This window comes from Anoplophora glabripennis, unplaced genomic scaffold, assembly GCF_000390285.2.
Source record: "Anoplophora glabripennis isolate ALB-LARVAE unplaced genomic scaffold, Agla_2.0 scaffold67, whole genome shotgun sequence".
Lineage (NCBI taxonomy): Eukaryota > Metazoa > Arthropoda > Insecta > Coleoptera > Cerambycidae > Anoplophora > Anoplophora glabripennis.
The window spans coordinates 888,292-912,735 of record NW_019416806.1 but is presented as its reverse complement, the minus strand read 5'-3'; the positions used below and the strand labels follow the sequence as shown (position 1 = coordinate 912,735).

Sequence of the window (24,444 nt, the reverse complement as noted above, 5' to 3'; positions counted from 1 at the left end):
TAATATTACAATTATATTTATGTCTATGCTTATATACAAGTAAGTGGAATTTGTAAACACATCAACAAAATTCTTTACATTCGTTTCCACACCACCTGCACCTACGAGGTAGAGTTCCTTACGCGTTTTAGTCTCCCTTGGAAACCTAACCCACTATATTCACAAATAAAAACAAATTAAAATAATTATAAATGTACATTTACTAAAGGCGAGGGGTAGTGAATTTTCACAATCTGCATATTTGGTCACAAGAAAATCCTCATGAAATTCGGACAAGATCTTTTCAACACGAATTTTCTGTGAACGTGTGGCTCGGAATAATTCGCAATAAAGTTTGTGGATCTTTCTTTTTGCCACTCCTAAATTCTCAGTCATTTCTAAACTTTCTATAAAACCATCTATTCGAATTATTAGAGGATGTTCCATTATATATACGACAAAATAGCTGGATACAATGCATGGTGCTCCTGCGCGTTCTGGGAGGATAATATAAGAATGTCTTAATGAAAATTATAGGGAGCGATGGATAGGTAGAAGTCCAAATGCCAATGTCAACCATAATAGTGCAGAGAGTCCAGTGTCTTGGCCAGCCAGATTACCATATCTAAACCACCTGGACTTCTATGTTTGGGGTTATCTGAAAAGTAAGTAAAGTTTATTCTACTCCAACAGATACAAGACCACAACTACTGCAACGAATAGAAGACGGGTGTAATGAATTAAAAGAAAACCATCACATGATAGAATGTCAGAAATGTATCGATGTGGGTGGTTCGCATTTTGAACAATTGTTGTATGTACGTAACGTTAATTTTGTTTCCTGTTTAGTTGCTATTGCTTGGTAAATATAGTTTTATTATTATTTTGATTTAAATTGTTCTTATTTGTAAAGAGTATTAGGCCTCCAGGGAAAACTAAAAACGCCAGGAACACTACCTCACAGCTTGTGTAGAAAGGAGTGAAAATAATTTTGTTGATGTGCTTACAAAACATAAATATTCTTGTAATATTATGGTTAGAAGTGTCTGCCACAAGGGGATATTGTATTGGTATAAATAACTTGAAAACCAAATCTGTACCAAATTTTATCGAGATCGGTTAATAGATGCCGGAAATATAAAAAAAATCATTTTTTTAACAACTTCAGCACTTTGTATCTCTAAAACGGGGCTGTTTCAGACCAATGTTTATAAGGTAACCACTCAAACACATATTATTTTAAAAATATAGATATTCCAAAAAGTGAACTAAGCTATAATAGGTAATAGGCTATCTCCAGATGTTACAAAATAAAGTACGCGCCGGTAGGTATTTACGTAATGCTTTTTATATGCGGGATGGTAATAACGAGACATCATTTACAGGAAAAAAATTGTCTAATGTTTTAATATTGTATCAGCTTTTTGAATTTACGGTAACATTTCTCAAAACACTCAGTATAAGCATCAAACATAGTAAATCTGGAAAACCAGTTATCACGACTTTGAGGAGGGCGCCACACCACAATCGTCTTTTCTGATACGAGTAATCTCTTAGATTACGTTTGACTTTGACACTTAGTTTTAGATTTCTCCGAAGCTTTTCAATGGAAAATATCAGTACAATGGCATTTATTACGTTAAATCAATATAATTTGTATATTTTGGATAGCTCTGCTCTCTATTTAATCTTAAATCAGGAAATGTGTTAAATATAAAACGTATGTGACATTACTATTGCCTCACAATTAACTAACTTCCACTAATGAAACTGAAAAATCCTTCATAACTTAATTACCTAACTATGTAACCAAAACATTTTCGTTCCGTCATAATTTTAGTATTTGCCACCAGGTGCCGTCGAAAATGTTATGTAATTGTCAATACTGAACGTAGTCCGTCTACGAAATTTTCGACAGTGAGAGTGACATCTAACTTTTGAAAATTTAATCACTTTGGATGAAACTATATTCGTTGAGGTCGAACAAACAGTTCGCTGAGTAAATGATATAACCTAACCTAACATTAGTGCCAAGATTGACGTATAATTTATTGTCAGACGATGAAATTCTGGTGAACGTCACATGTCCTGTTACGTATAGTTATTCTAAATTTCTAACTCTAACTGATAACCATACATTTGGTAGATCCTTTGCCACACATCTCGTCCCAACGACCTCTATCACCTTGAATCAAAATTGTAAGTTCTATTTTCTTTATTAATCTTGAACTTGGAAAGTAACTTTTTTTATATTCCTTTCTAGTTTAGTTAACAAATATGGCCACAATTAAATCCAAAAATATACTATCAAAAGTGAACTTAATAGCCAGAAGAAACTTTGCAACCACAAAACCTGCCGCTGCGAAAGCAATGACTGTAAGAGATGCCCTTAACTCTGCATTAGATGAGGAAATGGAAAGAGACGAAAGGGTTTTTATTTTAGGTGAAGAGGTAGCACAATATGATGGTGCATATAAAGTGACGAGAGGGCTTTGGAAGAAATACGGGGACAAAAGGGTTATTGATACACCAATCACTGAAATGGGTTTTACAGGTTAGATTTAGTTTGCAAAATATTTCTAAACAATGTTTATTATAGCAAAGAAGTGGTGTGTGGCTTGTTGTTTACCTAATAGATATTGTTTAATAATAATTATTCATATATGGTTACCTTTAAGGTGTCATTATTAAACACAATGTCATTACATATATAGTGAATTTCATACTGGAAATGGACTATAATACTGATTGTATTAATTTAAATCATTTTGTGTCTATGATGACCTGGGATTAAAAGGTAACCTTATATAACATCAACAAATAGTTAATAATATTTTTTTAAGTACCGTAATTAAATTTTACCTGTAATTTGTAGGTATTGCTACTGGGGCGGCATTCGCTGGTTTGAGGCCAATTTGTGAATTTATGACGTTTAATTTTGCTATGCAAGCCATAGATCAAATTGTAAATTCTGCTGGAAAAACTTTTTACATGTCTGCAGGAAGAGTTAATGTACCTATTGTATTCAGAGGGCCGAATGGGGCAGCAGCTGGTGTGGCTGCACAACATTCTCAGTGTTATGGTGCTTGGTATGCCCATTGCCCAGGATTGAAGGTAAAGATAAACCTATATAATTAANCTACCTCACAGCTGGTGTAGAAAGGAGTGAAAATAATTTTGTTGATGTGCTTACAAAACATAAATATTCTTGTAATATTATGGTTAGAAGTGTCTGCCACAAGGGGATATTGTATTGGTATAAATAACTTGAAAACCAAATCTGTACCAAATTTTATCGAGATCGGTTAATAGATGCCGGAAATATAAAAAAAATCATTTTTTTAACAACTTCAGCACTTTGTATCTCTAAAACGGGGCTGTTCCAGACCAATGTTTATAAGGTAACCACTCAAACACATATTATTTTAAAAAGATCTATAGGTATCTGCCCTTGAAGTTTCCTGCATAAAATTCGGACCACCCTGTATGCACTGCTATTTATTTACTTTTTTAAATGACCATATATGATTTTAAAAAATCATTGAGATATTTCCAAATAGCACAACTTATTCTGAAGATATCCGGTGGAATAACGTCCATGGCCCAAGGATGTACGATTCTGGCTTGCCATAAAGACTTTCGAGGGCTATCTTATGTTACATATCAGGATATTCTCAAGATATACCACCCAGAGACATATGGTTGGGACTATATACTATATCCTCAGAACGGCGTGAAAGATTTGATGTCTGAATATTGTGGCAAATATAGGTTATTTTTTGGGTAGCCGAGGGGTATTTTATGTTACATAAGATAATAATAATTGTTGCTATCATCCCGAAGATGTTGACATATTACATCCTATAGATATTTCAAAAAGTGTACTAAGCTATAATAGCTAATAGGCTATCTCCAGATGTTACAAAATAAAATACGCGCCGGTAGGTATATACGTAATGCTTTTTATATGCGGGATGGTAATAACGAGACATCATTTACAGGAAAAAAATTGTCTAATGTTTTAATATTGTATCAGCTTTTTGAATTTACGGTAACATTTCTCAAAACACTCAGTATAAGCATCAAACATGGTAAATCTGGAAAACCAGTTATCACGACTTTGAGGAGGGCGCCACACCACAATCGTCTTTTCTGATACGAGTAATCTCTTAGATTACGTTTGACTTTGACACTTAGTTTTAGATTTCTCCGAAGCTTTTCAATGGGAAATATCAGTACAATGGCATTTATTATTACGTTAAATCAATATAATTTGTATATTTTGGATAGCTCTGCTCTCTATTTAATCTTAAATCAGGAAATGTGTTAAATATAAAACGTATGTGACATTACTATTGCCTCACAATTAACTAACTTCCACTAATGAAACTGAAAAATCCTTCATAACTTAATTACCTAACTATGTAACCAAAACATTTTCGTTCCGTCATAATTTTAGTATTTGCCACCAGGTGCCGTCGAAAATGTTATGTAATTGTCAATACTGAACGTAGTCCGTCTACGAAATTTTCGACTGTGAGAGTGACATCTAACTTTTGAAAATTTAATCACTTTGGATGAAACTATATTCGTTGAGGTCGAACAAACAGTTCGCTGAGTAAATGATATAACCTAACCTAACATTAGTGCCAAGATTGACGTATAATTCATTGTCAGACGATGAAATTCTGGTGAACGTCACATGTCCTGTTACGTATAGTTATTCTAAATTTCTAACTAACTGATAACCATACATTTGGTAGATCCTTTGCCACACATCTCGTCCCAACGACCTCTATCACCTTGAATCAAAATTGTAAGTTCTATTTTTTTTTTATTAATCTTGAACTTGGAAAGTAACTTTTTTTATATTCCTTTCTAGTTTAGTTAACAAATATGGCCACAATTAAATCCAAAAATATACTATCAAAAGTGAACTTAATAGCCAGAAGAAACTTTGCAACCACAAAACCTGCCGCTGCGAAAGCAATGACTGTAAGAGATGCCCTTAACTCTGCATTAGATGAGGAAATGGAAAGAGACGAAAGGGTTTTTATTTTAGGTGAAGAGGTAGCACAATATGATGGTGCATATAAAGTGACGAGAGGGCTTTGGAAGAAATACGGGGACAAAAGGGTTATTGATACACCAATCACTGAAATGGGTTTTACAGGTTAGATTTAGTTTGCAAAATATTTCTAAACAATGTTTATTATAGCAAAGAAGTGGTGTGTGGCTTGTTGTTTACTTAATAGATATTGTTTAATAATAATTATTCATATATGGTTACCTTTAAGGTGTCATTATTAAACACAATGTCATTACATATATAGTGAATTTCATACTGGAAATGGACTATAATACTGATTGTATTAATTTAAATCATTTTGTGTCTATGATGACCTGGGATTAAAAGGTAACCTTATATAACATCAACAAATAGTTAATAATATTTTTTTAAGTACAGAAATTAAATTTTACCTGTAATTTGTAGGTATTGCTACTGGGGCGGCATTCGCTGGTTTGAGGCCAATTTGTGAATTTATGACGTTTAATTTTGCTATGCAAGCCATAGATCAAATTGTAAATTCTGCTGGAAAAACTTTTTACATGTCTGCAGGAAGAGTTAATGTACCTATTGTATTCAGAGGGCCGAATGGGGCAGCAGCTGGTGTGGCTGCACAACATTCTCAGTGTTATGGTGCTTGGTATGCCCATTGCCCAGGATTGAAGGTAAAGATAAACCTATATAATTAATGTACATGTTTGTTAGGTATGGATTTAGTAATTAAGTGTTACATTTATTATGAAATGCATCAAATCAGATAAAAAAATGTTAATTCTTATTTTTTCATGCAAGACGTAATTGTTTTGTATATTATATACAAAAGTTCACTGCTCCTCTGTGTTACATTGTGATAGACATTTTGGAATATTTAAAAACCAGTTTTGATATCAAACTCAAACATTTTTCAAAACTAAATTAAAATAAAAGCTATATCACTCAAAACATACAGGATGTTCCAATTTCTAGGTGTATGTGCCATTAGCATAACATAAACATGGTAGGTAATACAAATAATAATAAGCACCTAAATATAAGTATAATATAGAATATAATATTGAAAATATATGTGTAAACTATAACTTCCTTAAAATTATAAAGTTCACACTTTTTATTCCAATTTTATTATATTTGTTGCCAGTTTTTTTTTATATATGAAATCTAGTAATGTAATATTATTCTACACCCATTAAACAGCTTATTCAATTGTTCTGGTATAATTTCATTTATTATCTAATTACTTTATTAGTTTATACGAGCCCAGGCTCATAATAGTTCGGCCAGCCAACGTTTTTAATTAAATACTTGAATAAATTACACATTCTACCAAAATGATGAAAGATTTCCTTAAAACTACCTCACTTGTAATAAAGTATAGACTATCAATTTACTAAATATAATCACTTTTGACAAAATTCAAATTGAGGAAAACATAGTTAACANTGTTCATTTTTGTAACTAAAAAGTTTATATTTTACTGTAGTTAAAGCGATTTTCAGAAATATTTCGTTATTTCTGCATAACTCATAGATTATTAAAGTATTTAGTTGAAAACGTTGACCGGCCGAACTATTATGAGCCTGGGCTCGTATATTTTCTTACAATATTCTTCTCTAATATTAAAAAAAAAATGCAGTACATCAAGCATTAAACCAATTGTAGAATAATGTTTTTAAATTTTGAATAAAATAAATTGTAATTTCAAATTTAAAAATTTAGAAATATGTGCTGTCCTTAGAGTCAATTTAATAAAATATATTTGTTATAATATTAATTGTATATTTTTAATAACTTTTTCTAAAGTACGTTATATTCACGATAACAGTTGAAAATAAAAGTCTACTGTAGTATTGCTGACAAAAAAAAATTGTTTGCCTACTGCTGCAAACTCAAGTGTAAACTTTAAAAAAAAAAATACTATTATAAAAATTCTTTGTGTCTATGTATCGTCTCCTTATCAGTGATAGTAATAACATTAACCTTCTGACATGTCTTTCGATCGATATGTTTTAAGTATATTGGTTTTTCGAGAGCCATTTTTTTATCACTTTACTATCTGCTGTGTCTAAATTCTGGGCTATTTATTTTATACATAAATATAGATATTTACATATAAATGATGTAACATTTTTCATTTTATATTTTATGCGGGGAAACTGCTTATGTAACACCTTACTTTTTTTTAAAATTTATTTAATGAGCTGGCTATTAAGATAAAATCTGGCCTTTTTTAGATAAGTAAATTTTAAATAAATTTGTGTTACATATTTTCAAAAGAAAAACTGCAGGATTACTTGTACAAATATTTCAGTAACATTTGGTTGGATATTAAGACAATTATTTACATTAGATACATGTAAGATGCACGCATACGTTATCTCTACCCACACGCTGGTATCTTTATTATTTGACTACTATTTGAGTAATTAATTATTTTTATTAATGAGAATATTTTATTGTACAAATTTTGGCTAGCGGTTTCCCCCTCACATATTTCTAACATTGTTTTTTTCTTATCTGTGTTGGAAGTGTTACAAAATATTAGAATTATTGTATTGGTAGAAAGACCTATTTCCATGATGACGTTAACAATTCAGTATCTATAAAATTTTTTAATTTTTTACATGGGAAAATGGAATAAATTAGGGGCAACTGAAAAATTTGTTTTTATAATTTTTTATATTAAATTACTTATACATACTGTATTTAAATTATATAAAACTTTTGTCCCAACATTTATTTCATTCATTTGTAGGTAATATCCCCATATAATTCAGAAGACTGCAGAGGTCTCTTAAAAGCCGCCATTAGAGACCCGGACCCAGTAGTGTTCCTAGAAAATGAAATTTTGTATGGGGTTCAATATCCCGTTTCGGACGAAGCTTTAAGTAAGGACTTTGTCCTACCAATTGGTAAAGCAAAAATAGAAAGACCTGGTAAGTTATTTTAGCACCTAAGTAATTTTTGATTTAGTTGTCATAATCCCGAATTACACTTTTATATCTTACAAAGCAGTACTTTCATGGCTTTCCGTTTATCTGTTTATATGTGATAATGAAATTCATAAATAAATAATATACATATCTAAGGCAAATAACTTAATCTGGTATCTAGGAGAAGACTAAATAATATTCTGTTGAGATTATATGTATTTATTTTCTGATATAAGTGGAAGCTTATTTATTTATAATTTTAAATTATTGCCTGACTTACAGATAAGTACAAATAAGTAATTGTTTATAGAATTAAAATTTGTTTAGAAGTCAATTGTTTATATATGTACAGTTTGTTCTGTTCAACTTTTTTGTTTATCAATCTAATCTAATTAATCTAACAACCTTTTATTATTTACAAAAAAATATAAAAGTAGTATTAAGGATTTTTGTAAGAAAAAACTAATTTTAATGATGAAACACAAATATACCAATTTTTATAGCAGCAGAATATTGTAACTTTCAAATAATTATGAAAAAGTTTTTAGGTATCGATAGCAAATTGTTTAAAATTAGTTTTTATATGAACACAGTTGTTTTTGTGTTTGTATAATAATATTGTTAAATCACTTATAACAAATCAAGTAAGTATTACTTAGTAATTGGGATATGGAGAAAAACCACCACATCAAAAAATTTAAAACTATTTACTTAAAAATGTGCTGTGAGTATCCAAATACCTGGAACACACTGTATATTGGTATTACAAAATTGGTGTTTCAGATCACACTGAGTAATATTCTGTTCAAATTTTTCCCAAGTCCCTATTACTGTTTCTCTAGTTTTAGCAGGAAAAATTAAATTGGTACAGCTGTGAACTATAAAGAGTGTACAGAAAACAGTGGTCGTACAGTAACTACAGCTTCTTCAGATAAAACAATTGAATATGTCAACTTTGTCTAAAAATGCTTTGTTTAAAAGTGACTGTATTAAAATCTTATTTTTGAAATGATTTTTCGTTATTGTCCGAGTATCAATATAAGGCAGCGGTCTTCAAACTTTTATGACTTGCGGAACCCCCACATCTAGAAAAATATTTTTTACTGATTATATAATATATTTATAAATACTAGTTTTAAGGAAGAGTATAAATTTTTTTGAATTTTGTAGCATTGGTATTGTTAATTTAAAAATTTTGAATTTTTGACAGTCGTGGAACTCCCATAGAGGTTGTTGGGAACCTCAGGGTTCCACGGAGCACAGTTTGAATACCGCTGATATAAGGTATCTGATTCAAATTTGATTCACATGGGAATGGGAAGCAGTATAAATCATCATCAAACATTTCATTTCCCACATTAGTAGCATACAGATGGGTCCATTAGTTGAAAATATTTTTCCCACCTATGGGTCTCTTCAGGAAATTAACATAATTTCTGAATTATCTGTTGATTTCACACAACAAATCCATCTTGGCAATTTCTCTAAAAATTGCTTTTGAATAAAAACAAGATCTGTTTGCTACCTTGAAAAAGCAAAACAAGTCTAAAATATCAAATTTACCATCTGGGAAACGAAAAATTTTAGCATCTATGTTTATATTTTATTCTTCTAAAGAGATGGATCGATTCGGATCGATTGTTACAAAATATCCTTTACTCCGGGTCCATATACATGAATGAGTTCATTCAGAAGCAGAGCCTGAGAGGATTCCAAAAGATAATATTGTCCTAACTTTCAAACTCACAATCGATTCATGTCCTTAAGAGAACAAAAAAAAGGTGTAATAAACAGTAGAAATGTTTTTCCCAGTCAATTAATATCTTAAGCTTCTACTTTTTTTTTCGGAGAAGCAAATTGAATCTTCTCTTATTATTTGAAATTAGCAATTTTAAGAGAAGAGGTATGTTTTATGAGAAATCAGAATATTTAGAACTGCAGTTGATATTCTCAATAGATTCAAAAGCAGGGAAAATATTTTTAAAAAAAGGGCACGTGTATACCATTGAAGCAGCTAGTGAAATGTTTGAAGATGACTTTTATTTCTTCCTGTGCCGTTATAACGTGTGCCAAATTAGAATTAAATATTCTATATCAGTTTTCAGCTATTAATCAAAAATTATTTTAAAGTAAAATTTGAATACTCTGGAAGTTGATTTAAATTCAATTATTTTTATGTGAGGAATATGTGATTGCTGCATGACCACTATTTTCTTGGAAACTCTACAGAAGGCAACACAAATGTTTAATAAAGTTAGTCAATAAATAATATAATTAAGGAGGTGGTTAGTCCTTAAGGCTGGCATTTTATAGACAATAAATCACACTTTTAATAAGACAATGATAGAACAAGAAAATCTATCTAAGCTATAAAAATGTTGAAATACAGATTTGTTTAATTTTTCACAGTGAAAGAACATGGAAGTCATAGGCACTCATGTAAACATCGCAATGTGCCTTTCTTGTTTTGTCGAGAATTTAAAAAAAAACCTACTCAATAATTATGTTTGATCTATGTGTTAACAGTTTCATAAAAGTATTCTGCAGGGTGTGATTATTTTTATAGTACCGTACTCGATTTTCTGTATATTCAACAGGCATGTAAAATTCAGGAAATGTAATGATAAACAGAAGTAAAAAGACACAATAGTGTCATCTAAAAATTAAGGAACAACTTGTTATTTTCTAAGATGGTATGAATTTACTTTTTAGGTAAACATGTAACATTAGTCGCTCATTCTAAGGCAGTTGAAATTTCATTGGAAGCAGCTAAGGAACTGGCTGGTAAAGGCATCGAAGCTGAAGTTATCAATCTAAGATCTTTACGACCACTTGATATTGATACTATTACACAATCTGTTGTTAAAACGAATCATCTAATTTCCGTGGAACAAGGGTAAGTAACTTTTTATGATTCCCTTAATCCACTTTTTTCCTACACATCATGGTTTCTATGGTTTTAAAATCAAATTTATTCTTATATCTTTCACAATGTAAATATATTGCATCCAAATTTTTTACAAGTGGAGTTTTTGAGAATGCTAAAAACATGTTGATGTTTTTTTTTCAGTTTCGTCATTCCGCAAATTATAAACTAGTTAAAAGATAATACTACATCTCACAGAATACATGTAATTTAATAACACAATTACAATAATCACAGGGTGTAAAATTTGATAGTCACAATTTACAGAATGAGAGAAATGAGGAGTATAATTAATTTTTTTTAAAATAAATCGTGTTATTAAAAATAGCAATAATCATAAATGAACATGGAATTACAAATTTCTGAACTCTACAAAGTATTAATATTTTTTTATTATCCAGTAGATCATATTTTTGATCATAATTAAATAAGATTTGTATAGAAAATTAATTGATGGTGACTCACACAACAGTGTAGTGTATGAAAATCTTAAGGAATACAAAAATATACAAAGAGCAAAAATTTAAGGTCATCTACAAGAGAAATATGAACAAATTTAATTAGCAGTGGGAATATTTTCTCCTATTTTCGTCACTGCATTCCACGCCAAATCGACCCCTTTCAATTTGGCTGAAACTTTTTTGTTGTTTTCTACCATTGCCATAGAAAACCTCTGAGAATTTTTTCAAATTTTTTCACTCGACAAAAAAGATGAATTTTTGAAATAAATAGCTTTTCTTTAAATAAACAACTTTTTCAAAAATTGAGTTATCGGGACATTTTGTTTTTCAAAATTTTTGTTTTTAAATGTACTTTTTGAAAAAAAATAGTTGAAAATTATCTGGACTTATCTTCACTGTTTTTTTTTCATTTTCGAAAAAAAAAAAGAAAATTTCTCGATAATTACCATTAAAATTTTTTTTTTATTCTTATAAAAAACTGATATTTTTATAAATCCTCAAATTTTTTTCAGGTTTTTTCGTTTTCTATTTTTTTTAATGATTGAAAAAAATTTCACACACCATTGAAAATTTATGAAAATGTAAATAGAATCCCAAAATTGAAAAAATATATATGAAAGAAATAATTGAGTGGTAAACATAATTTTTTTTTTAAGTTTAGGAAAAAATTTGTTCTTTTTGATTAATTTTTTGTATTTTTTTTCGAAAACTACATCCAAAAACAAAGAAAATGAAAAAAAGTTGTTATTTGGTCCATTTTTGGACGAACAGTGGGCTTTAAAAAAAGACAAGCAAAACATCGGAACTCAAATAAATCATTTTGAAACCATCCTCTTTTGACTTTTTGAAATTGTCATCAATCGCTGCATACAATAAATTTTTTCAATTTTGGAGTTCTATATACATTTTTAAAAATTTTCAAAATGGTATTGTGAAATAAGCCAAATTTGAAAAAAAAAAAAATTTTTCAATCGATAAAAAATAGAAAACGAAAAAACATGAATGTCAGTTTTTTTAATAAGAAAAAAAAACAAGTGAAGGATAGGTCCAGATAATTTTGATCTATTTTCAATGGTGTAGAAAACAATAAAAAAGTTTCAGCCAAATCGAAACAGGTCAGGGTTAAAAGTGGTCGATTTGGTGTGAAATGGTGTTCGAGTTATGTGGCATTTATAGAACTTCTACTGTGGTTTACTACAAATCCTCATTAAGGATTTCTCAAAATCATCAAAAACACAGCTGCTGCATTGGAGCTTAGTGTGTTGTAGTCCTACATATTTTGAGCGCAAAATTTACCTAATAAACTGTCCTGTTGAAATGAATTAAAAAAAATTATTCAACGGTTTTGGGAAATGGTGAATAAAAAAAGGAAGAATAAAAAAAATATTGACAAATATAAAAAACAAAATAAATATACAAGTATTTGTATTCTGGTATCAAATAGTTTTACACACAGAATCAATTCTACACATTTTTAATGAAGTTAATTAATTTTCATCTGAATATAAATAAAAACTTAAGTTAAATATCCAGTCAAGAATAATTATTTCACAGTTCTAATCTTAACCGTATTTTCACAAAATGTAGCCACCACACATAAATTTAGTCAAAATAATTTTAACTTTACTACATGACAAAGTTGAGGTGAAGAGTACAGCTCGTTAATGAGTTAAGAATTAAACAGTGTCCATCATAGTCAAAGTTCTTCCAACGCTACATTATTACGTCAAAAAGTAATATTTACACACAAGTAACAGCATAACAAATTTTATTTAAATCTGATAAAGCATATTTTGTGAACATTGATGCTTCTAGGGGTTAATCAAAGCCATTTTCGGTATAGGTAAGTTTAATTAAATTGTACATGAAATATTGGGACACTGTATTTATATAAGTGTAAGACTCGATTTGTATGCGATAATTTTCTGATTTTTTTCTTTTTAATTATAAATCTGTGGGAAATTTGACAATTGAAAGTATTTCCTCTGGTATTTTTCTTGAAAGTATTTCCAAACACAAAATTTCCGAATGCTCGTCTTTCAAGTTAGGTTTGGACTAAAATTTGTAAATTTGAATCTGAAAACAATGCTATTTTTGATTGCAAAACTAATTAATGAAATACCTGTTATGTCACAGATGGCCATCCTGTGGCATTGGGGCAGAAATTCTAGCCCGGATAATGGAGAGCGAAACCTTTTACCACCTTGACCAACCTGCCATTAGAATCACTGGTGCTGACGTCCCCATGCCATATACGAGAAGTTTAGAAATTATTGCTTTGCCTCAACCAAAAGATGTGGTGGAGGCGGCGAAGAAACTTTTAAAAGTTAAGTAATAAAAATTAATTCTCCTTTTCAGATTGAGAGAAATTATTGCCATAAATATTAAAAGTAGTGGGTCAGAGAAAAGTGATACATTTACATGATTATATTTTATTTATACACTTTATATCATGCTATTTAAAATAATTTTTTTTGCTTCTGTGTAATATCAACATTGTGCAAGAATATGATTGTGATTTGTTATTAATTAAGGCACATTTTTAAAAAGTATGTCCAGTTTGATATTTTTTTAATATATATTTTTTGGCAAATATTTGTTCTTGATCTGTTGTCAGTCCTGCCACGCATTTTGTTTATACAACTTACCAACTCGCGTATACTCAACATTTTTCCTTTATTGTATTTTATATTGTGTTTTCATTCAATTTTCATCAAGTACAAGTTGTAAATAGACAATAAATTATATTAATTGTTTGAATTGTTTTTATTATATCCTTCCCTCTATGCACGAAACCAGCGAAACCAATATTTAAAATAATTATCTTGTGGGTTAACACAAGCGATAAAACGTAACAATGTGCATTTGCATATTAAATATTCAGTGAAATTAAGGGGGAAAACCAAATTAAGAGGCTGATTTTCAGGCGTTTTTCATGATTTTTTTTGAGTGGGACAAATTAATTAGAATTTGATGACATATTGACATTATTTTATCAATATTTTGAGCTACATTTACAAATTTTTTCAAGTAACTTGTGTTGAAAATGCTGAAGTTATGAGCTGTTGACCACTGATGGTCGTCGTCCGAGTTGGTTGTTCATAGGAAATGTGGAGGTTGCAATTTTGATCTGAAAGCAAAAGGTTATTTTCCTGCATGTTTTCTAAGAATATGAACCTCATTGTGGGTATACTTTGTGAAAATTCAAGTTTTGACACGTTTTCACCATTTTTTTTTACATTTACTTATTTTGAATAAAAAACAGCCTTAAAATTATATCATCCCAATTTTTTCCATGTCCTTTGTAATTTCATAAAGAAACACACTTTCAATTTTCATAACGATCGGTTGTTAACCTATTGAGCTAGAGTTTCTGTGAATCAAAAAAATATCGTTTTGAGAAAAACGCATTTGAAGATTTCCGAAAACTAGAAAGGACCCCGCACAAAATGATTGGAAATTGGGTCCTGCTAGATTTGACTGGAATTGTGATATGTTATAGTTCTCGGCATTCTGATAAAAAGTTGTCACGGGCCCAAAGTGATCCTATAGATAGTTTCAGAGATATAGAGGGAGGAAGTGTGTGATTTTGGCTGTAGGACTGAGTAAGCTTCACGAAGTTTCAAGTTGATGGATTCAAAAACTGAGGGCATGTAATGAATTTTGATCAGTAGGTACAATGCTTTTGGGATCGCTGAACCTGAATTCTTGGATAGCTTAGCTAGAAGTCAGGTAAAGGTCGTTTCAAGGTCAAATTGAAGAAAACACTTGTATTGAATTTTGATCAGTGAGTGTATAGGGTTCTGGGCTCGCATAATCTGAATCCGGAGATAGCATAACCCTGAAAGTCACCTTCAAGTCGATTCAAGGTCATTTCAGTATGAAACTAAAGAAAAGGCTTGTATTGAATTTCAACCAATGTGTATATGGGGGGAAACTGAATTTGGGGATAGCTTAGCCCTACAAGGTCACATTTAGGCCAAGTCAAGATCATTTCAAGGTCAATGTAAAGAAAAGGCGTTCTACCAGATTTATACTCGCGACACCACTTGTACACATTAGCACATCACACCCTCCCCTTTAAGGGTTTGATTTCGTTAAAAATCTGGAACTGCGCCTTTTCCTTTGCAAGAAGAAACCGGACTATACTCCTCAGCTTGCAGCTGGCGGGTTTCGGAATAGCGGCACTTATTTCAATATGCTACTACGACAGTCCTCAACTGACTGAGGGCGCATTCTGCTTTCAACACCTTGGAACCAGTAAATGGAAAAGTGGGATGTGCATTACCTGAATACATCCACGTAACATCCATTGGTTCTGACCCCATGTCGTGAGTTAATATAGTTGCTAAATCGTTATAAATTGTTATAGATATGTATGTAGAACTCGTGAAATACATGAGATACAATAATATTTCCATAACCACTGTGCCACTGTTCCAAAGAAGTAAAACAACTTACACCAAGCTAGTCGCTATATACCTTAGTATACAATATATATGCGCAACCGAACTTTTCCGTCATACACAAATTATTTTACAGTGTATATATCTGAAATAATCACTATTCATTGACTTTGCTCATGACAATTATACAGGTTGTTTCAGTTCGAGTGAATCAAACTTTAACCACAAATAGAACCCAATAAATAATTCAAAATTGCTTTATAAAGCAAGGGTCTAAGTCTCACCGTTTTCACTGTACAGGGCCGTATCGGGTTGGTTTTTAAAATCATGTTATTTACGAAATCTTTGCTATGCTTATAACAAATTGATTAAAATTTGGTGTGGTGTTAACATTTACACATGTGCATAATTTACTGTAAAATATACAAATTTTTGTAGGTCAGTGGCATATGAATGGGTAGTAAAGCGTGATGTTTTTACCCCAACTTCTACGCCAATGACCTAATAACCATTTGGGATTCATTTTTAGATTCCGTGGACAATTTTAGATAAAGAAGGTATACTTGTTGAAAATCCGTATATGGTGTCGTTTTACCGAAAATCTCAGTTGAATGATAAGAAAATCTTGAATATTCATCCATTATTTTACAAACACTAACAATAAAATGACAGTTCCTGATGAGACATAAGTCTATGGTTGCTTAGTTGTTCATTCATGGCAATCATTGTGTACGGATACTATAATGGAGGCACAGTGCAGATTTAAAATTAATATGTAGGTGTAATTTTCTAAAGGAATTATATCTGTTTGAAACAAACGGACCGTTGAATGAGCAAGGATACCTATAATTGCTCCAGAATGATACAAATGAAATTTTAGAGTAGGTGCCATTGAACATGCTGTCCACCGCACTGCAGCGCAACAAAAAGATGAGCTCAGAGAAGGAATTCACCGCATTATGAATACAATAAATAATACACAAGGGATTATATTTAAAATTTACTAGTCGTATTGCTGACATTATATAATATTGTTTTGAATTCTAAGGTGATCCTTTAAGAAACTAAATTTCTTATCAGAAGAATGGTCTCCCATTCAACTGAAATTTTCGATAAAATGATACACTATACCGTTATTCAACAAGTACATATACCTTTTTTGTTTAGAATTGTCCACGGAATCTAAAAATGAATCCCAAATGATTATTAGGTCATTGGCGTAGAAGTTGGGATAAAACAATCCCGCTTTACTACCCATTCCTACACCACTGACCTACAAAAATTTGTAAATTTTACAGTAAATTATGCACATATGTAAATGTTAACACCACACCAAATGAATCAGTTTGTTATAAGCATAGCAAAGATTTCATAAATATTATTTTAAAAACCGACCAATACGGCCCTGTACAGTGAAAACGGTGAGACTTAGACCCTTGCTTTATAAGGCAATTCTGAATTATTTATTAAGTTCTATTTGTGGTTAAAGTTTGATTCACTCGAACTGAAACACCCTGTATACATCATAAGCGTTCAAGAGGTTAATATTTGATGTGAAGCTGTTTTTTAGAATACACTCACTGTGAGTACTTTTTTTTAATCTAAATGATGAAATGACATCTGTTTTTTTGACGAAATAATATCAGTACGTTAGCAGATCAAACGTAGCTTTTTTTAGTTAGAGACTAATATTACAATGGGTAGTGATGTCTTTAAACAACAATATATCAGGTACAAGGTTTTGAAGAAAAAGAAAAAAAAAACAATTTATATAAAAATATATTCTAATATAATTCATTTCTTAAAAATACAGTTAAGACAAACAACATAACATTATTTGTACTTCAAATATTTCTGTTAATATTTAGTTCTAGCTGATACATATCTCCTGTGCCGCTTTCGTGTACTTGGGCCTGGTTCATCAATATCACTGATATCATTTTGTTGTGAATGTCTGGTTCTTTGGTTACCTTCAAAATTGAAAAAAAAAGTGGAGAATTACTAATTAATCAGCAATATAGAAATGTCATCTAATTTTATTCTTAGTCTAGCCAAAAGATATTAACTTTTACACTTACGTCTAGTACTGTTTGAAATAAGTACTTGTGACATGTGCTCGGATTGAGTGCTGCTGTCTTGTGAGGTCTCTTCATCTAAATAATTTAAAATACATTTTTTAAAACAAAGGACGTCCACTAATAAAGTGGACAAGAAAATATTTTTTTATTTCTCATTTTATGGAATATTGTGACCAAAAATGAAACCTCGTATTCTTTGGTGAATTTTAAAGGAAGTCTTTCCAATAAAGTTTTTATCTAGGACGCTTCGTTAAAAAGATACAGGGTATTAAACTTCAAAAAATATTTTTAATTTTTTTAAATAATTTAAAAACTAGTAAGTGAAATAATTTGAAATTGGTCACATACATTTATGTAAATATTGTCCAAAATCTGAAGGCTTTTCCTAAAATTTACATGCTCCAGTAGTGGAGATACAGGGTATTGGTGGCATATTTTTCTAAATAAAAGAGTACGCTACTGCTTTACGGTAACAACCATGATATTTTCGGATTCGTCTTTCAATTTTCTACAAATTACTACTTCCTTATCTTTTTCTAAAAAAGCCTGATTTTCTAAAACTTAAAAACCAACTGTGAAAACACTTTTAATTAAATGACATGACAAGCATTAATCATTCTGTTATTTATTCGAATAAAGAAGTTAATAACATTAGTCATCATTTTAATTATTTTATTTGAGTAAGTAAATGCTCAATAATACCTGCATTTCCATAAACACAGGCCCGACATCTTTTTAGTAACGAAAATGTAATTTGTTCGAAATTTATCGTTGCTTGAATCTGATGAAAAGCATTATTTATTCTTTCCTCTAACTGCTCAGAATGGTGCTATTGATAGATAGATAGTTTATTTAGCTATTTTACACAAGTACATGGTTTATAGCAAGTCAATACAAGAAAACAAAAGGCATAGTTTGTATACACATAGCACACAGCAGTCAACAGTGAAGTGAATTAGAACACTAATAAATATAAATATAAAAGCACACAAAATACCAAAGATAGTTGAACTTTGCAGGACCCACATAATCTAGAAAATATTAGATTGATAATACTCATCTACAGAGTAAAAACAGTGAGATAAAAGACTTTTTTTAATATTAATCTTGAAGCATCCCTCATTCATATCCGTTATATGGCACGGTAGTTTATTATATAATTTAATGTTTAGAATATTTCTTTCCTATTTGACCAATCTGGATCGAGGTACAAGTAGATGACCCGCCACAGCAACTCGTGTATTATAATTATGGCGGTCAGACACCCGGGGAACGATATTCCTGCGAGCATGTATTTCCATTAAAGTTTGTAATATAAATATACAGGGCAGTGGTAATATACGAAATTTTTTGAACAGTGGTTTGCAATATTTACTGCTACCCACGTTTGCAAGACTGCATGTTTCTGGAGACAAAAGATTTTTTTAGAATCAACTACATTGACCCACAAGACAGTGGCGTAGCTGATCAGAGAATGAAACAAACCGAAGTATACATTTATTAAAATATGTGGACTCAATAATTTACGAAACTGTCTTAAGAGAAAAAGCACTTTAGACAGTCTTGTACTAAGGTCGGTTATGTGTTGATGCCAATTTAGAGTGTCATCTAGAGCAATTCCTAGCAGTCTGCAATGGCTGCCGTTCACAAAACGCCTATTGCTGGAGACTGTCAAATATTGGGTTTTAGCTTTATTAAGCTGCAATTCATTTGTCGAGAATCATGTTTCTGCGTTAGCTAGCAAGTGAGCCGCAGACTGATTTATATCTGCAACATTCGCATATGAGCTTATAAAAGTGGTATCATCCGCAAAAAGTACAATGTTGCAATTTCTCTCCCCAAAATAGCATAATAATGAAGAGTAAGGGTCCCAAGACAGAACCCTGAGGCACCCCATGTTCAACACTCTCTAATATTGACTCATGACCAATATTAAGATCAACAAATTGTTGTCTACCTACTAAATAAGATTTAAACAAATTCAGAGGTGTACCCCTGATTCCATAAAATGAAAGCTTGTTTAATAAAATTTTATGCGAAACACAGTCGAAAGCTTTCGACAGATCGCACATTGTCAGGAGGGATTGTTCATGCCTCTCAAACCCACTGACAATCATCTCTACAACCCTTAATAATGCTTTGGTAGTAGACTTTTTACTGTGAAATCCAAATTGGGCAGAATGCAACAGTTTGTATTTTTCAAAATACTCAAGTAACCTATTTTTTAGCATTACCTCCATGACTTTGCCAAATATGACAATGATGGAAATAGGTCTGTAATTACCAATTTCATTTAAATCACCTTTCTTATGTATAGGTAATACTTTTGATATTTTAAAAATGTCAGGGAAAACACCGTGACTAAAACAAATATTTATCGGACATGCCAGTGGCTCAGCCAAGTAGTCAATCGTTTCTTTTAAAAATTCATCATTTAGACCATATGCATCAGTTGTTGTAGATTTTGTTAGCCTAAGGATTATGGAACGAACCTCGTCAACAGTTGTACCGAACAAAAAGAAGTTACAACTCACTTGGGGGAGAAATTTGAAAAACATTGAATGTGTATCTGAGGCAAGTTGAATATTCTTAATATTGTTTGCTATCGAACTAAAATACATATTAAAGTCATCTGGGGTTAGAGTATTACTAACCTTAGTACGCAATATTTTATTGCACTCAAAATTTACTAGTTTCCATGAGGCCTTATTTATGTTGTTCGTATTTGCAGCCCACTATGTAATTTTAAAAAGCATTACATTCAAATACCGAAGTGTGTTTTCAGTTCGTTTTTTAAGTTTTACTCGAAAAACATAGTAATTTGTCGAAAATTGGAAGACGAATCCGAAAATATCATGGTTATTAGCATAAAGCATTTGCATATTATTTTACTGAACTGAAAATGATGCATTTATTTTTATGAAATAGCCTAGCTTAATTAAAAAATAATTAGAGCATATTTCAAATTTATTTCTAAAAAATAAAGGCCTTGTTAAGAAGAAAAAAATATATTTTGTGTAGGTAACATGCCATTTTCGAGAAATTTATTAGGAAAATTATTCTTAAAGTTGCGCCCTGTCAGGGCTGCTGAAAGAAATGTTTGAACCCAGGACAGACTGTGGGCCCAAAAAGAAATGCAAAAAAATATTTCCTTTTTCCCACTGCATCTGAGGACATTTTGTTGGTGTTTGTTGACATGTTGGTTGGTGTCTTTATGGTTTGGTGACCCAAACCATAAAGTCACTTCTACAGCTTTCATTTCTAATTTAGTGCTAGTGCTAGTGACGTCATATTGAATAGTGAATAAAATAGATAAAAAACTTATTTCATGAGCAAAACATTTTTCTACCAGTTCATTTCATAATTTTTCTATCAAATCCAATTCCAATTTAAGTAAAAATTTATTTTAGGAAAGACAATATATTTTATTTTATTTATTTTTATTCTTGTCCATCTAGAGAAAATGACGAATCAGTTTATTTTATTTAAAGAATCAGAAAACTTAAGTTTCAGGCAGCCAACAAAAATTTTAGTTTTTATGGCTTAAAAATTGCTGAAGTGAGTTCTTTGAAAATTACATTTTTAACATTGAAAAGATAATGGAAAGCTACTAAAATAAGTGTTTCTTATGAATTGATCAGCACACCACAACCACAGAAAAATTTAATAAATACAATAAAAAAAAATTTAAATTTTGGCTTGGATCAAACAAATTTTAACTAAGATAGCATAGAAGCGTTTAAAACATAATTTTGATGGAATATAAATGAAAAAAAAATTGTTACATTTTCAAGTGAACCTATGGATATTACATTACCCAGTATGCATATGTGACAAAATTATTTNTGCATCTGAGGACATTTTGTTGGTGTTTGTTGACATGTTGGTTGGTGTCTTTATGGTTTGGTGACCCAAACCATAAAGTCACTTCTACAGCTTTCATTTCTAATTTAGTGCTAGTGCTAGTGACGTCATATTGAATAGTGAATAAAATAGATAAAAAACTTATTTCATGAGCAAAACATTTTTCTACCAGTTCATTTCATAATTTTTCTATCAAATCCAATTCCAATTTAAGTAAAAATTTATTTTAGGAAAGACAATATATTTTATTTTATTTATTTTTATTCTTGTCCATCTAGAGAAAATGACGAATCAGTTTATTTTATTTAAAGAATCAGAAAACTTAAGTTTCAGGCAGCCAACAAAAATTTTAGTTTTTATGGCTTAAAAATTGCTGAAGTGAGTTCTTTGAAAATTACATTTTTAACATTGAAAAGATAATGGAAAGCTACTAAAATAAGTGTTTCTTATGAATTGATCAGCACACCACAACCACAGAAAAATTTAATAAATACAATAAAAAAAAATTTAAATTTTGGCTTGGATCAAACAAATTTTAACTAAGATAGCATAGAAGCGTTTAAAACATAATTTTGATGGAATATAAATGAAAAAAAATTGTTACATTTTCAAGTGAACCTATGGATATTACATTACCCAGTATGCATATGTGACAAAATTATTTAATTGTGCATAAAAAATATTAAAATTAAATACTTTCAAAATATGAAATTAAAAAATAATTATTAACAGTTTATAAAATACAAACAAAAATCAACTTGTGAAAGATTAAAAAAAATATATTACCATTATGCAGTGTACCATTAGTTTCCACAGAATATGAATTACTATCGACACCATTAGTATCCATATATTCATCTTGAGTTTCTTCTTCAGATGCTTGCGTCCATTCGTTACGACAACACGGACATACATTTTGATTACTCAAATATGTAGATAAACAATGGGAATGTAATAATTTATTACACTCATTACATTTCTTTCCCTAAAATAAATAGAAGTTCATATTTTTAACTTGGAATGCTTTCATTACAAACCGTAAAAACTATTTCCGAACAGAGATTGCATAATGAATCCGGACAGTTTGATCTTAAATATGCAGTAAATTCTAATATTGTTCTAGGTCCTAAGTGAATGTAGTCTCCCCGTTTAACATAATATCCTCCTTTTAACCATTTATTGAGAACAGTTTGTCCACTGTCTCTGGAAAATTGTGAAGTTAATGTTGAAGTTATATTTATACAAACGATAAATGTAATTCGATGTTCTTCAGAATTAAGAATTTCTTTAAGGATAGAATCAAAATATTCCAGTTCTATAGTTGAAAAGGATATCTGATGTTTAGAGATATCGTCATTTTTAGTATTTAACCAAATAACTACATTTTGATTTGTCACTTCACAAACGAAAAAAACTATTTTGTAAAATTGCTTTGATATCTCTCTGTTTATTTCTATAACCAATGTTTTCAAATGAGTCATACTATCAACTTTTCCTAAAATAAAAAAGTACTAATTGTAAAAAGTATTTAAAAATAATAAATATTTACCTTGACTGACATGTCTACAATATGTAATGGCATTATTAACTGTAGATGTTCCATTCTGCAACATATACTGAACAAAATATCGATGATATATATTCATTTTGTGTACTCTTTAATAGAAATCATAGATAAAAACAGATTTTATAATTTATTATTTTGGCGGTCCTGATAAAATTTGAGGTTAATAGAAAAGCACAAAACATAACAAAACATAGTTATATAACCCTATTTGTTCGTTCTTCTTCCTCTTCCAAAATTAAACTAGGGCATTTTTTGCAAACTACCCGGTTTAATTCTTTACTAAACCTACTTAAATTTCAATGTTTACCAATGAGCATAAATTAAGGAGACTGTGAACTGTGATATTTGCATGACATAGCACAAATTGTTTTAGCATTGAATATTGTTTATAATACAGGAACTTATCTTTTTAAATGTACTATTTTTAATATAGCTGATGGACGACTTGGTTTAGAACAGAAATTTTTATGTGAACATTTGTCATACCTAAATAGCTTCCTAACCGAGTTCAGGAATGTTGAATTTAACGTTTTTAACATGCAGCGGGGTATGAAAATTACAAAAGAAAGTGAAAGGAAAATAAATTTTCAAGACGAAATTTGAAAAAAATAAAATATTGATACGTGTTTCTGAAAGTCAAAGGTAGCTTCTCTGTAAGTATGACCCCCATTTAAAATTACACCTGTATATATGTAAAATAATGGGTTTGCAGGAGGAAATAAAACATTTGCTCAATTAGTCTATTATATTTAAAATGTATTACATTATCATACAAATATTAAATGACAAAACATTTCAATATATAATTATATCTGAGTTCTTGCTTCTACCGCGATGTGTGTATTTCTGCCATCGTTGCTGTTTCAAAATAGGACATTCTAACTAGGTCTAACTTACATACATTCTATGAATATTCTTATATCTATTACCAAACATTCGTAACTTATTTATTAAACACAGATAATGGATCCTGTCAAGTAACATAATTGTCACCATTTCATTTTCCCCCTAAAATATTATTTATAGTTCCGAACAATCACAAATTCATACAATCGACTGCGCAATCCTGGAGTCGAAAAAACCGAATTGATAAAATTTTACGATAAAGTCAGCCACAAAACATTGCGATCATAGGCATTAGGTATTCTATAGTTAGACGTACATT

At 30.4% G+C, this 24,444-nt stretch overlaps 3 protein-coding genes across 3 annotated transcripts; 2 read left to right on the top strand and 1 right to left on the bottom strand.

Moving 5' to 3' along the window:
* The first annotated feature begins 2,020 nt into the window (after nucleotides 1–2,020).
* LOC111691943 (pyruvate dehydrogenase E1 component subunit beta, mitochondrial-like) lies at nucleotides 2,021–3,117 on the top strand. Its single transcript, XM_023455489.1, has 3 exons — nucleotides 2,021–2,178; nucleotides 2,243–2,533; nucleotides 2,855–3,117. The coding sequence occupies exons 2-3, from the start codon at nucleotides 2,257–2,259 to the stop codon at nucleotides 3,115–3,117; spliced, it is 540 nt and encodes a 179-aa protein (XP_023311257.1). The 5' UTR covers nucleotides 2,021–2,178; nucleotides 2,243–2,256.
* Nucleotides 3,118–4,689: 1,572 nt separating this feature from the next.
* On the top strand, nucleotides 4,690–14,120 carry LOC108918024 (pyruvate dehydrogenase E1 component subunit beta, mitochondrial). The gene is made up of 6 exons (XM_018724861.2): nucleotides 4,690–4,795; nucleotides 4,862–5,152; nucleotides 5,474–5,712; nucleotides 7,800–7,980; nucleotides 10,690–10,873; nucleotides 13,501–14,120. Exons 2-6 carry the CDS (start codon nucleotides 4,876–4,878, stop codon nucleotides 13,697–13,699), a joined length of 1,080 nt encoding a protein of 359 aa, XP_018580377.1. The 5' UTR covers nucleotides 4,690–4,795; nucleotides 4,862–4,875; the 3' UTR covers nucleotides 13,700–14,120.
* Nucleotides 14,121–17,542: 3,422 nt separating this feature from the next.
* On the bottom strand, nucleotides 17,543–23,456 carry LOC108918025 (non-structural maintenance of chromosomes element 1 homolog). The gene is made up of 5 exons (XM_018724863.1): nucleotides 23,262–23,456; nucleotides 22,750–23,207; nucleotides 22,499–22,697; nucleotides 17,849–17,923; nucleotides 17,543–17,740 (listed from the first exon to the last, which is right to left on the bottom strand). Exons 1-5 carry the CDS (start codon nucleotides 23,356–23,358, stop codon nucleotides 17,628–17,630), a joined length of 942 nt encoding a protein of 313 aa, XP_018580379.1. The 5' UTR covers nucleotides 23,359–23,456; the 3' UTR covers nucleotides 17,543–17,627.
* Nucleotides 23,457–24,444: the final 988 nt, after the last annotated feature.